Source organism: Triticum dicoccoides, chromosome 3B (genome assembly GCF_002162155.2).
Source record: "Triticum dicoccoides isolate Atlit2015 ecotype Zavitan chromosome 3B, WEW_v2.0, whole genome shotgun sequence".
Classification (NCBI taxonomy): Eukaryota; Viridiplantae; Streptophyta; class Magnoliopsida; order Poales; family Poaceae; genus Triticum; species Triticum dicoccoides.
Window position 1 is genome coordinate 139,816,311 of NC_041385.1, and position 13,479 is coordinate 139,829,789.

The following is a 13,479-nucleotide window of genomic DNA, read 5'->3' on the forward strand; positions in this document are numbered from 1 at the left end:
ACCCAGGACTAGCCCGGTGGGGTCTTAGTCGGATGGGCTGGGAGAGTGTCATGACAGTGAAATGGTTTCGTCGGAACGCTGTTGGTCCACCCGAATGGGAGTGCGAGGCCATGGGTTCCGTAGTGTGGGTACAGTGTACTAACCTCTACAGAGTGTTTTTAATCTATCAATAGCTGAGTCCACGGATACGGACACGCTCGAAAGTAAGGTACACCATGGGTCAACACTTAACAAATATGCACACTAAATTGCACTAAGGATGGCAGTGAGGTCATTGTGTTGAGTTGGACATGAGTTGTCGGGTTGTGATCGCCGTAAGGATCACGGGCCACGAGTTGGTCGGGCTGTGATCGTCGTAAGGATCACGGGCCATGAGATGGTCGGGTTGTGATCGCCGTAAGGATCACGAGTATGTTTTGGTAATATTATGTTTATTGGTCACATCTGGTAAGCAAGTCGGGAGAATGAGTACCTGTTGAGCATTGTCACAACATGTTGGATATATAGTTGCATTGTTGATTAAATTGGATAAATATCATAGTATTGTCTGTCATCTTGTTTATGCTTATTGTGAGCTTGCAAGTACATTCAATGTACTGACCTGGTGTGTCATGCCAGATTTCAGGAAAGACCCGTTGGAAAGGAGTGATGTCCGAGTCTAGACCGTGTCCACGTCGGTGTCCTTGTGCTATGGAGTCCCGCTACGACGTTGTTCCACTGCCGAGTAGTTGTCATGATCGAGGCCCCTTTATGTTCACTAAATAATGTACATATTGTTCAGCCGCACCGTGTGTTCCGCTTGGCCTCGCTAACTGTTGTAATATAAACTATGTTCCGCTAGCATGAAAGATTGTTTTCTGTACCATGTTGTTGTGTGTTGCCAGAAGACAAGGTCTCTGGGCTGGCAATGCAAGGTAAACCGGTCGCTCTGAGCTGGGGTGCCACAAAAGGTTAGTTATGTGTAAGCCTACATCACATCGGGAGCGACTACAATAGAAGAAGGGCCACAGGTGCAAAAATAGAAAAAGGAACCTGGTCCGTCGGATTACAGATCGATGGTACAGGTTATGAAGTGTGGGATCTGTACCCACTGTTATCTAACTTTTGCAAAAAGGTCCCGGCAATTCTGATTGATTTTTGCAGACGGGTCACCCCTCTCCCCCATCCCCTATCTCTTGCACACTGTGGCGGCGATCTAGATCCGGTGGGATGCCGTCGACTTGCGCAGTCCGTTCACGGTACTCTGGCTCGCAAGTCGTCTGGATCCGTCTCCCGGGCACCCCCGACGTTGCTCTCCACATCAACCCAGCAACCGCTACCAAGGTCCACTCCCCCAGGGCACCACCTCGCCTTCATCGCGCCGGACTACGGCGGGTTTGTAGCCGGCCGGAAGACCCATAGCACGGACGTGCCCGAGTGGATGCAGCCTGACGGCCACACGTGCCAGGTCTTCTTCCTCGCCCCCAACGGTGAGTGATTCGTTCTCGGGTGATGCTTAATGTTTGTTGGATTCCTATTTTATGAACACTATTTACAGTTATAATTCTAAATTGAACTTGCTATCTCGGTGATTTCTCTATTCTTGGTCTATACATCCTAGGGTCTAGCGGTGGCATGTTGATTAGTAGTTGTGGTATTGTATATTGCTACTCGCTGATGGCAAATTTGGTGGATCGATGCTAGGCTCCTTTCCAATCAGCTGAAGCCATGGATTTTTCTCTCTATGTTTTCGTTTTGTACTGATTTTAGTGTTGGCCTACTCGGCTCTCCTGATTTCGTTAGGCACTATATCCGATACCTTCTCAGCTTGCCCAGTCCAGGGGTTACTCTAGACTTCATCTAGTATTAGACTGAAACACGCATTGAGTTCTTTAGATGTTTCTTTCTTTCTCTGTAGCAAGAAATCAGAGTGGGGAGCACTTTTTCTTCAAAACAATATTGTGACAATATATCTGAAAACACATGAACAGAAATATTAATCACTGCACAAGCTTGATATGCTTATACTAGATTTTCGAGCAGTTCTGTATATTGAAATCTCATCCTCTTCTCGGATATTGTACACGAGAACAAACTAATCTCATCTACCTATTAAATTACCTGCATGTGAAGTGCTTGTACGCACAGGACTGAAATTCGTTAGACTTGCAATAGGTGCCACTTCACTGATTTATGAGAGTTCACTATCTATTTGTCCAGTAATGTCATTGAAACTAAAATCAAGATAGTTTTCGTTTAGTGAGATCATTGTATCAGCTTTTTGGTCGTACTCATTCGAATTTTATGACACTACGATTGTAAAAAGAACAATTGCAATTTTTTTACCTTTTGTATGTAGAAAATAAGACTCTCTTTCTGTGTATGTTTTTAATTTGCAACATTAACATTGCAATCTTGGAATTGGGGCTGAATTTCTCAATTTCTGTTGTGCGTATGCTGGATAGATTGAAGCTCGTTGAAAAGAAAAGAAGACCTGGAATTCATCAAAAAGTCGCACGCAAATGCACCATTTGTAAGGAACTGGTGCTCCATGATGCAAGGACATGCTCTAAGAAACAAATGACACAACAGTAGAGGTTTGTGCTTCTTGATTTGTAGACTACCTATTTTTTGCATTGCTATTACTGCATAATACTATATGTTTCAATATGAGTCGTATTTGTTTGGTGTGAACCAATCAAGCTTAGATAAGATTCATTTAGCTGATATATATATTATTTATGCCACAACCTAGTGGAGTATTAGAACAAAAATTATTGAGCTCTTTTCCGTAAAAAGTACTATAGTAGAAGATGTTATGTGGACGGACATATATTGTTCCTACTTCACAATGAGAACATAATTTTCCTATTTCTTTCCTTATAATGTAAAATATATTTTTTCCTTTGTATTTGTAGATGCATGATGCTCTGACAACAGGAAATAACAAGACTACAGATGGATAGAAGAAGCTTTTATCAAAGTCTCCCCTTTCTGATAATTGAGAGAAGTTTTATGCAAGATAAATATAACTCTGTTCTTGATCACGCATCTGTACTTGTCTGTGCTCAACTAAATCGTGTTTGCTTGGTGTGGTCTCTCCCAGAAAAGAAGCTTGATGAGCAAGTAGTGGAACTGGAGGGAAATGCTAGAGCTTTTCTGTTATGTACCGTCAAGATAGTAGATTTTATCGTTTTAAATAGCAATGCATGTTGAGTGATCATCATATTAGTCCTTAATACTTTGTCTTGCTGGCCATGTACTAAAAATAGTGCTACCATGTCTCATCAACATATGTACTAAAAATCTTGCTGGCCATGATACGTATTTTCATATTTTGCACTGACAATTGTATTCGACTTCTTTTTGTATAATTAGTGATGTAGTACAAGCCAAGAATAATGCACTGAAATATGCATGGTTTTGATGAAGTAGGTACGAGCAAAGATTTTAAGCAGTATAACTAATAGGATATGGGGCTTCATCACTGCAGACTCCATAAGGGTCGTTGGACAAAATGAATAGAGAGGGAGATGAAATACTTGAGGTGGTGGTTGCAAATGTTCTGTTTTATAAGTAGTTGCTAGTAGGGGGGTTTCGTAAAATGTACATTAAGTGGCTGAGATCCATCCACCTGAATATGTGCCATCCACCAACGATCCAATGGCCCAGGTTCCTTTTTCTATTTTTGCACCTGTAGCCTATGTTTTTAAGGCGGTAAGGCGAGGCGAGGCGCTGGGGGGCGCCTCACCGCCTAAGCGCTAAAGCGTAAGGCGAGGCGACGCCTTAGACACGTGCATATATAATATATGGCAGCCAATTAGGAGATTTAACAACTAGCATTAACTTAATAAATTGTACATACATATATAATAGATGGCCACTAATTAGGAGATTTAACAACTAACATTAACATATAAACTGTTACCAAAGCATAGGCCTCAAATCATCTTGTGTATATGACAGAACGGCGCCTTTGAAGTTCAGCTTCATCCTCCTCATCAATATATCGCTCCATAGCTTTAAACTTTCTAGTGTTTAAGGAATTGTGCATCTCTATCCTAATCTCCATGGATGCCTCGGGACACTTATCCGCATCACTGGAACCCCCAGAAAAGTGCTGCTTTAGCCTTCTCACTCCACCATGGACTATCTTGCCACACAATGTACACTGGAGTAAATCTTTCCTCTCTAAATCTGGCCAGAACCCATACTTCCAGGCTGGATCATCTGATGTAGCTCTTCTCCTAGGATCATTGGCTAGATCCATCAGAGCAGGTACACCTGGCTACTGTCAAAGAAAAAGAGAGAAGAGCCAAATCACTAGAGCAGCCAGATCAAGCATGGGGAAGGAGAGAAGCAGTGGTGGGGCTGCTGCCTTGTGGGTGGAGAAGCAGATCTGGGAAGAAACAGATGCAGATGAGGAGCGGGCAAGCACATCTAGCTACACTGCTGTGCATAAGAGAGGCAGCACCTAACAGTTAGTAGAGGAGCTGTGCATAACAAAGCAGGCAAGCATGGCAAGCTACACTGCTGGATGGAAGAAAGAGGAGAGGGGGAAAGGGGGGAGAAGAGAGGGCTGAATTCATACCTTGATGTGGTGCTGATCTGCTGGAAGAGGGTTGCGCCAGAGGAGGATGGGGAGGAGCTGCAGCCAGAGAGGAGGGGGAGGAACTGTGGCCGGAGGGAGGAGGCTGGCGGCTGCCGCAGATCTGAGGAGGAAGCCTCCGTCAATGGTCCAGAGAGGAGACAGGAGAGACCTCTCGCGTCGATTCACTCTCTCTTTCCCCTTCTCATAACTGGTCGCACCTGAACCAATGTTTCCCGCGCCTGTGTTCCCGCCCAGGTCAGTTTTCCCGCCTGCAATCTCTGTTTCCCTGCCTGACAAGCTAAGGCGTCCGATTTGGTCTGAGGCGTGCAAGGCGGCGCTAAGGCGGACGCTTCAGACGCCTTACAGCCTAAGGCAGACGCCTTACACGACTGTCTAAAGCAAGGCCGACGCCCTGAGCCTGGAGGGCGCCCTGACGCCTAGGCGTCGCCTAAGCGACGCCTTACGAACGCCTTAAAAACAGAGCCTGTAGCCCTTCTTCTACTGTAGTCGTTGTATAGTTATATTTATTAGAGGATGGTTTACTGTCCTAAATTTATATTGATCTAGATGATCTCTCCTGATTTGGTGATGCAACATTCAACCTCTTTTGCTAATTTCACTCTGCTTCCGCAGTGCCGACCACCTGTTCGACGGAATGCATGATGTACCATGCCAAGTTACATAGACCACTCTCAGCCAAGCTCACCACGACTTGGGAGCTCCCTTGTGGTCGCGCTGATAGAAGCAGCGTCCCTAGGCCAGATGTCGTCCAAGGTGGCCACTACGCTTCTGCCTTATCCATATTCGCCTATCTCTCTTACACGATATACGTATAGTGGAGATGGAGGGGACCTGCGTACTTATCCGTTTGTCTGCCTTCCATCTCATGCTTTCTCGTGGTCATTTCTTTGCCCATCAGATTTTCCCTTCTTTCCAGTGATATAGGCCGGCTCCGTGGCAGCACCTACTCTTTAAGCCTTCCTATGACGAAGATGTGTGCTACTCTTCGGTGAGGTTGTTGAAGGTGTTCTTCCTTCTGTTTGATAGTGAACTAAACAAGATTTGCTCCCTTTTTATTTTCCTTCAGGATTCGTTCTTGAACTTGGTTGAACAACTTTAACATATCCAATGAGTGGTGAAGACCACTGACCTCAATTGGTGTAGATCAACAGATAGCTAAACTAATTATACTGCTTCGTATCCATTCATTTGTAAGTGCCCACCTCAGAACCATAATGTTTCTTTTTGGTTGTGTACTACTGCTGAAGTGTGTTCTATTTATTGTTGATTTGTGCTATGGGGTATGCAAGAAAAGAACATGTTTGATCATATCATCTATTATAGATCTACGTCTATAGACGAAATCAATGGTCTGGAGTACTTAGCCTTGATTTAATTGAACATGTGACGTTGGCAACTACCAGAATGCATTCGTTCAGCCATAAAATTAAGGTTTGTACTGATTCTGAGCATCTTCTCAGCTACTAAGATAAAAATTAGCATGTCATTTGCTTACACATATTTTTCCTTTATATTACATATTCAATTAATGTATTTGAATGTTATATGAACAATGTTGGGCCAGTGCAGGTTCTATGGATTAGTGATTAGCTCTTTTCTCTTCGGAAATATATTGGCCAACTTTTTGAGACATTTGACTTTATTGAAGGTGACCATGGCCTTGTCAGGATATTTGAACCTTAAACATATGCAGATGCCATCTTGACTATTCCTCCTAGGTGCCTGCCCATTTTACTGTTTGATGATTACATTAACCACATGTATCACAATTGTTGTGGGATGAGCTTTCTGAGACTATGGCACATATATGAATATGAAATGTGTTTTGACTAGGACAAAATGGCGTTGCCTAAATTTTTTTGGGATATAATTTTACATACCATTTTGTAGCCAATCATTTTATTTGTGTAAAATCAGAATTCTATCACTAATCTAAACACTATGTACTAAAGTTTTTCTTTGTCAGGATTGCTCAAGGAACAATTCATTGCCATTCAGTTGAGTAGTGTGTGATGCCTGCTTAAAGTATTTCTGAGAGGCTAAACAGGAAGACAAAGTCTACTACAATATGGTTGTAAATTTAATTTGCTTTCATGAGGACAAAGATCAAAATTTCATCTTGTAGATAATTCTTATTGTACCAAGACTTTGACCAGCATAATATACAACTCATATTTCTAACACTTCAGAGCTCTACTTCTTCTTAAAAATAGGAATACATCATATGTCTATAGCTTCATGAGCTATCATGTTAGTTCATTTTCAATATGCTTATAGAGAAATTTCACCTAGGAAATATCTATTACATATTACCTCCGTCCCAAAAAGGTTGTTTTAGATTATCTAGATACGGATGTATATTACACTCAAACATGTCTAATTACATATGTAGACAAATACATCCGTATCTAGACAAATGTAAGACAATTTTTTTAGGGGGCGGAGGGGGTACTTGGTAACAATATGTAGACTCGGGGTGGACCTCTCAATGGTGTAATAACTTTTGTATGGTTTATGTAACATGTGGTGGTTTTGCAACGTGCTTTGGTGAAATACACAGTTCGTCTTACAGTCCAATATGTGAATATTGATTGTCAATTATAAACATCAAATCCAAGCCCCAACCAATTGATTAATGATAACTGTATACATGTGTAAGAACACATTTAACATTTGGGTTGCTCTATATTTTCTGGAATTACGATCATTCTATTGTTAAAATGGATTGGCGCGGCAACGCGCGCCATCAGCGTTCTAGTAGGCTCTATAATGTATGCTATGTTGTGTCTGATGTGTGCCTTGCTATGAGTGTGGCAAGGGGGTACAATACTGATCCAGGAGTGAATCACTACACAACGGTCAAAATTATCCTTAGATACTTAAAGAGGACTAAGGAAATGTTTCTCAGTTATGGAGGTGATAAAGAGTTCATCATAAAGGGTTACATCGATGCAAGCTTTAACACCGATCCGGATGACTCTGAGTCTCAATCTAGATACATATTAAATGTGGGAGCAATTAGCTAGAGTAGCTCCATGCAAGAGCATTGTAGACATAGATATTTGCAAAATATGCACAGATCTGAATGTTGCAGACGTGTTGACTAAAACCTCTCTCACAAGCAAAACATGATCACACCTTAGAACTCATTGGGTGTTAATCACATGGCGATGTGAACTGGATTATTGACTCTAGTTCAAGTGGAATAATGTTGGAAATATGCCTTAGAGGCAATAATAAAGTGGTTATTATTATATTTCCTTAATCATGATAAAGGTTTATTATTCATGCTAGAATTGTATTGACCGTAAACTTAAATACATGTGTGAATACATAAACAAATGCTAAGTCCCTAGTAAGCCTCTACAAGACTAGCTCGTTGATCAAAGATGGTTAAGGTTTCCTAACCATAGATATGAGTTGTCTTTTGGTAATGGGATCACATCATTAGGAGAATGATGTGATGGGCAAGACCCATCTGTTAGCTTAGCATATGATCGTTCAGTTTATTGTTACTGCTTTCTCAAATGTCAAATACATATTCCTTCGACCATGAGATCATGCAACTCCCGGATACCAGAGGAATACCTTGTGTGATATCAAATGTCACAACGTAACTGGGTGATCATAAAGATGCTCTACAGGAATCTTCGAGGTGTCTGTTGAGTTGGCGTGAATCGATATTGGGATTTGTCACTCCGTATGATGGAGGGGTATCTCTGGGCCCTCTCGGTAATACAACATCACAAGAAGCTTGCAAGCAAAGTGACTAAGGAGTTAGTTACAGGATGATGTATTACCGAATGAGTAAAGTGACTTGCTAGTAACGAGATTGAACTAGGTATGGAGATAACGACGATCGAATCTCGGGCAAGTAACAGATCGACGGACAAAAGGAACTATGTATGTTGTCATAAAGGTTCGACTGGTAAAGATCTTTGTAGAATATGTAGGAACCAATATAGGCATCCAGGTCCCGCTATTGGTTATTGACCGGAGAAGCATCTCGTTCATGTCTACATTATTCTCGAACCCGAAGGGTCTGCATGCTTAACGTTGGTTGATGATATAGTATCATATGAGTTATGTATGTTGGTGACCGAATGTTGCTCGGAGTCCCGGATGACATCACCAACATGATGAGGAGCTCTGGAATGGTTTGAAGGTAAAGATTGATATATAGGATGATATAGTTGGGCCAAGGCGTAAGGCCCACGGGGCTTTACGTCGGTGTAAAAGGAAGTTTTGTGAAGTTCAAGGACCAGACGCTAGGGACCCTGGCATCAGGCCCTAGACTAGACACCGAGGCCCATGGCGTCTAGGCCAGATGCCGAGCACCATGGCATCTGGTCCTGGAGTCTGAGAAGGACTCTTGCCTTGCGGGCTAAACCGACTTTGAGGAGGCTCTTTCTCTAAGAAATGACCCCAGGGCTCAACATATAAATAGAGGGGCAGGGCTAGCACCTAGAACACATCAAGATTCACCAAGCCATGTGCCGGCAACCCTGCCCCCTCTAGTTTATCCTCCGTCATAGTTTCGGTTGTGCTTGGTGAAGCCCTGTGGAGATTGTTCTTCACCACTACCGTCACCATGCTGTCGTGCTGCCAGAACTCATCTACTACTTTGCCCCTCTTGCTGGATCAAGAAGGCGAGGACATCATCGAGCTGAATGTGTGCTGAACACGGAGGTGTCATACGTACTTGATCAGGACGGATCGTGAAGGTGTACGACTACACTAACCGCGTTGATAAACACTTCCTCTTAGAGATCTTCAAGGGTATGAAGATGTTCTCCCCCTATTATAGTTATGCAATGTTCCCCAACACTAATAATGATGATCATCACACTTCCTTTTACTTACAACTCAATAAACTAAATGGTATGACTCTTTATGAATGCCTCTGGCAGTGTACCAGGATGTGCAATGATCTAGCATAACAAGTATTACAATGATGAATGGTGGCTTTGCCACAAATATCATGTCAGCTCTATATGATCATGCAAAACAAAATGACGATGAACACACAAGTCATGTGAATAGTAACCATGGAAGTTGCATGGCAATATATCTAGGAATGACTATGGAAATGCCATGATAGGTAGGTATGATGGTTCTTTTGAACAAGGATATAATAAGGCTTATGTGTGATAGAGTGTATCATATCATGTGGTTTAGATGCATTGGTGAAGTTCTCACCAATTCTCGAGGTGAAAATGGGCAATGCACAGTACTAGAGAGGCTAGCAAAATATGGATAGGTGGGAGTGTCGTATTAGTCCATGAACTCACATTAGTCATAAAGAACTCATATATTTGTTCTGAAACCTATTAGCCCTCAAAGCAAAGTACTACTCGCATGCCCCTAGGGAGGAGGTTGGGAGGAGTTAACCACCGCGCGCCCCCCGATTCAAGCAACACAAAGGATTTCAACGAGGAATAAAAATGCTCCAACATCCCCGGCATGCCATGACCACACTTAAATGAGTAGTACATAACAAGCTTTAATATCGATATGCTTACTAATTAATAATTATGAACTAATACCCTTTCATATTACTACATCAATATTATTAAATCACATACTTCATATTCAATGATCTACATGAAATTTTTATTATACCACTCTTGTATACCTATCATTCTAAAACTAGTCTTATAACTCGTGCACATTTCAACTTCCTATTAATAGACACTCAAAAAGATATAAGTGAAACATGAGAGTGCAAATGATTTCTACAAAATATAACAACCGTTGTGCTCTAAAGATATAAGTAAAACACATGAGTAGTTGTCTAAGTCAAACCATATAAGTGAAGCGCATAGAGCATTCTAACAAATTACAATGAATACGTGTATCTCTCAAAAATTGTGTCCAGCAAACAATGATTGTGGTATACTAACAAACAAAATAAAAGTATAGAACAAGACGCTCCAAGTAAAACTCATACCATGTGATGAATAAAAATATAGCTTCGAATAACATACCGATGAATTGTAGATGAAAGAGGGGATGCCATCCGGGGCATCCCCAAGCTTAGACACTTGGGTTTTCCTTGAATATTACCTTGGGGTGCCTTGGGAATCCCCAACCTTATGGTCTTGCTACTCCTTATTCCTTCAGCACACAAAACTTGAATACTTTAGCACACAAAATTCAACAGAAACTTCGTGAGATTCATTAGTATAATCGATAAACCATAAACTTAGGTACAATTATAAACCAATCCATAAATATTATGGCATAATACCTATTGTATTATAACTTCACCATGACTTATACCCCATAATATAATCCATAGCATCATCAAAATAAGCACACTGCAATAAAAACATAATCTGTCTAAAACAGAATAGACTGTAATGATCTAAACTAAAACCATACTTCTGAAACTCAACCAATTCCGAACAATTTGAACAACATAGTAAATTTTTATCTCAATACTATGTAAAAAATTCAAACCAAGATCATGTCACAGTAAAAAATTAAATTCAAATACTGAGCGCAGTTTTTTTTGTTTTTGCACATAATCACTTCAACTATCATCCAAATCATCCCAAAGGCTTTACTTGGCACAAACACTAATTAAAAGATAAAAACACAATCATTACAGTAGAAATAATCATGTTTGCACACAATAACAAAAAATAAAAAGTAAAATAAAGATAACTATTGGGTTGCCTCCCAACAAGCACTATTGTTTAATGCCCCTAGCTGGGCATAATGCATAGTTTCAAGTGTTGCCATCCTTCGTTTTGACCACCCTAGATGGACTTTTCTCAAAACCCGAAGGATCTTTACGCTTCCCATTAATATCAGAGAAAGAAGCAAGTTTATTATCTAAAGTGTCAAGACTTTTGTTGCAAACAATGAGAAATGAATTCATGCGATTGAGATTTGAACTAAGGCCCTGTTCTGATTAGTGTTTTCTTTGTAATACACCTGTAAAAGAAATACACGTCTCCACCAGTCGATGTCATTTCCAGCCGGAAAACAGTCATGCCCAGTAAAATACAGTTGTAAATCTTACACCTTTGTATTGAATTACACCTATACCAAGCGCGCCCTAAGGGTTGTAAGTGGTTCATTTAAATTTTGTAAGTCAATCAATTTTTTCTGCATATCCCCTAGTTTTTCTAAGATTTGAATTCCTTCTTGACTGTACGAAGATCCTTTTTGTGGAGGTGGAGCTCCTACTATCCCTTCTATTATTTCATAAATAGCATTAGCATCACTTTCAATAAAATTCCCTTTAGTGCAGAATCCAAAAGTTGTCTATTAGGCATAGTGAGCCCCACATAGAAATTTCGAAGCAGGCTCTTTATATCCCTTATTATAGTAGAATTATCATAAAATTCCATTAGCCTAAACCAAGCATCTTTAAAGCTCTCCCCTTGTTTCTGTTTCAAATAAAGCACCTCAAAATCAGGGAAGGGGGAGCAATATAAGAGCTAGCCAAAGTAATAAGCAAAGAAAGCACACATATATTTTTGGTATTTTTTAATTTTTTTAACGAGTCTAATAAAGGCAAGTAAAAATTAGAATAAGTAAATGATAAATTTGTATGAAGGAACATTGCTTTGTTTGTTGAAGTCTCCATGGCAACTTGTGATAGGCGTTGGGATTTCCCTGAAGAGGAAGGGTGAAGTAGTATAGTAGCAAAAAGTATTTCGCTTGGTAAAGAACCAAGGTTTATCGAACCAATCTGAGATTCACGCAAACAAAGGTCATCGGTACCTGCACGCACATACACAAATACTTGCACCCAACGCGGGTAAGAGGTTTGTCAATCCCCTTGTACTCGTTAATTGCAAGAATTAATTCTGATAGTGGTAGATATATAAATTGTAATAGTAAATAAATTACAGCAATGTATTTAGGGTTTAGTAATATGAGCTGAATGGACTCAGGGGCCATAGCTTTCACTAGAGGCATCTCTCTCAAGAACATAGCAAACGGTGGGTACATAAATTACTGTTGAGAAATTCATAGAAAAGTTCATAGTTATGATGTTATTCATGGCTTGATCAGTACATAGGCATTATATCTATGACAAGTAGACCAGCATCCATCTGCATCTACTACTATTACTCCACTTCGAGAGCGCTTCCATGCTTGCCTCTCTAGGTATTAAGCTCATAACAAATAGAGTAATGCTTTAAGGATAATGACATAATGTAGACAAAATAAGACCAGTCAGTATGGTTGAACCCCGTTGTTTTACCCTTAGTAGAAACAATAAAAATACGTGCCTCGCTACCCCTTCTACCATGAGGTGAGGACACCTCAAGATTGAACCTACTACTATGCACCACTTCCACTTAAGATCTAATCATCAACTTGGCCAAAGAAAACTCATAGATCGGAAAGCATTACATAGCTATAACACTAACACATGATAAAGTTCAGAAATAACTCAATTACTTTCAATGAAAAATTTGATCATAAACTCACAATTGATCGGATCCCAACAAACACACCGCACAAAAGGATTACATCATATCGATCTCTGAAGAGAATATTTTATATGTCTCCAACATATCTATAATTTTTTATTGCTCCATGCTATTATAGTATCAATCTTGGATGTTTTATATACATTTATAAGCACCTATATATCATTTTTTGGGACTGACCTCTTAGTGCCCAGTGCCAGTTGCTGCTTTTTTTTTCTTGTTTTTGGTTTTGCATAATATCAGTACCAAATGAAGTCCAAATGCCACGAAACTTTTTGGAGCTTTTTTTTGTAGACATAAGAGACCCTGGATGCTTCGGGAGGGGACAAGAAGATGGAGCACTGTCCCACGAGGCACCAGGGCATGCACAGGGGGTAGGGCATGCCCAGGGGGTAGGGCACACCCTAATGGCTTGTGGGGCCCATGTGGCTC

At 40.7% G+C, this 13,479-nt stretch overlaps 1 protein-coding gene and 1 long non-coding RNA gene across 2 annotated transcripts; one reads left to right on the top strand and one right to left on the bottom strand.

Annotated features, from left to right (window-relative positions):
• Positions 1-1,140: 1,140 nt before the first annotated feature.
• Positions 1,141-3,379, top strand: LOC119280993. The gene is made up of 3 exons (XR_005138239.1): positions 1,141-1,469; positions 2,445-2,576; positions 2,898-3,379. It is a non-coding gene; the product is annotated as an uncharacterized LOC119280993 (long non-coding RNA).
• Positions 3,380-3,857: 478 nt separating this feature from the next.
• On the bottom strand, positions 3,858-5,372 carry LOC119279401. Its single transcript, XM_037560646.1, has 3 exons — positions 5,356-5,372; positions 4,571-4,919; positions 3,858-4,267 (listed from the first exon to the last, which is right to left on the bottom strand). Exons 1-3 carry the CDS (start codon positions 5,370-5,372, stop codon positions 3,926-3,928), a joined length of 708 nt encoding a protein of 235 aa, XP_037416543.1. The 3' UTR covers positions 3,858-3,925.
• Between the last annotated feature and the right edge of the window lie 8,107 nt (positions 5,373-13,479).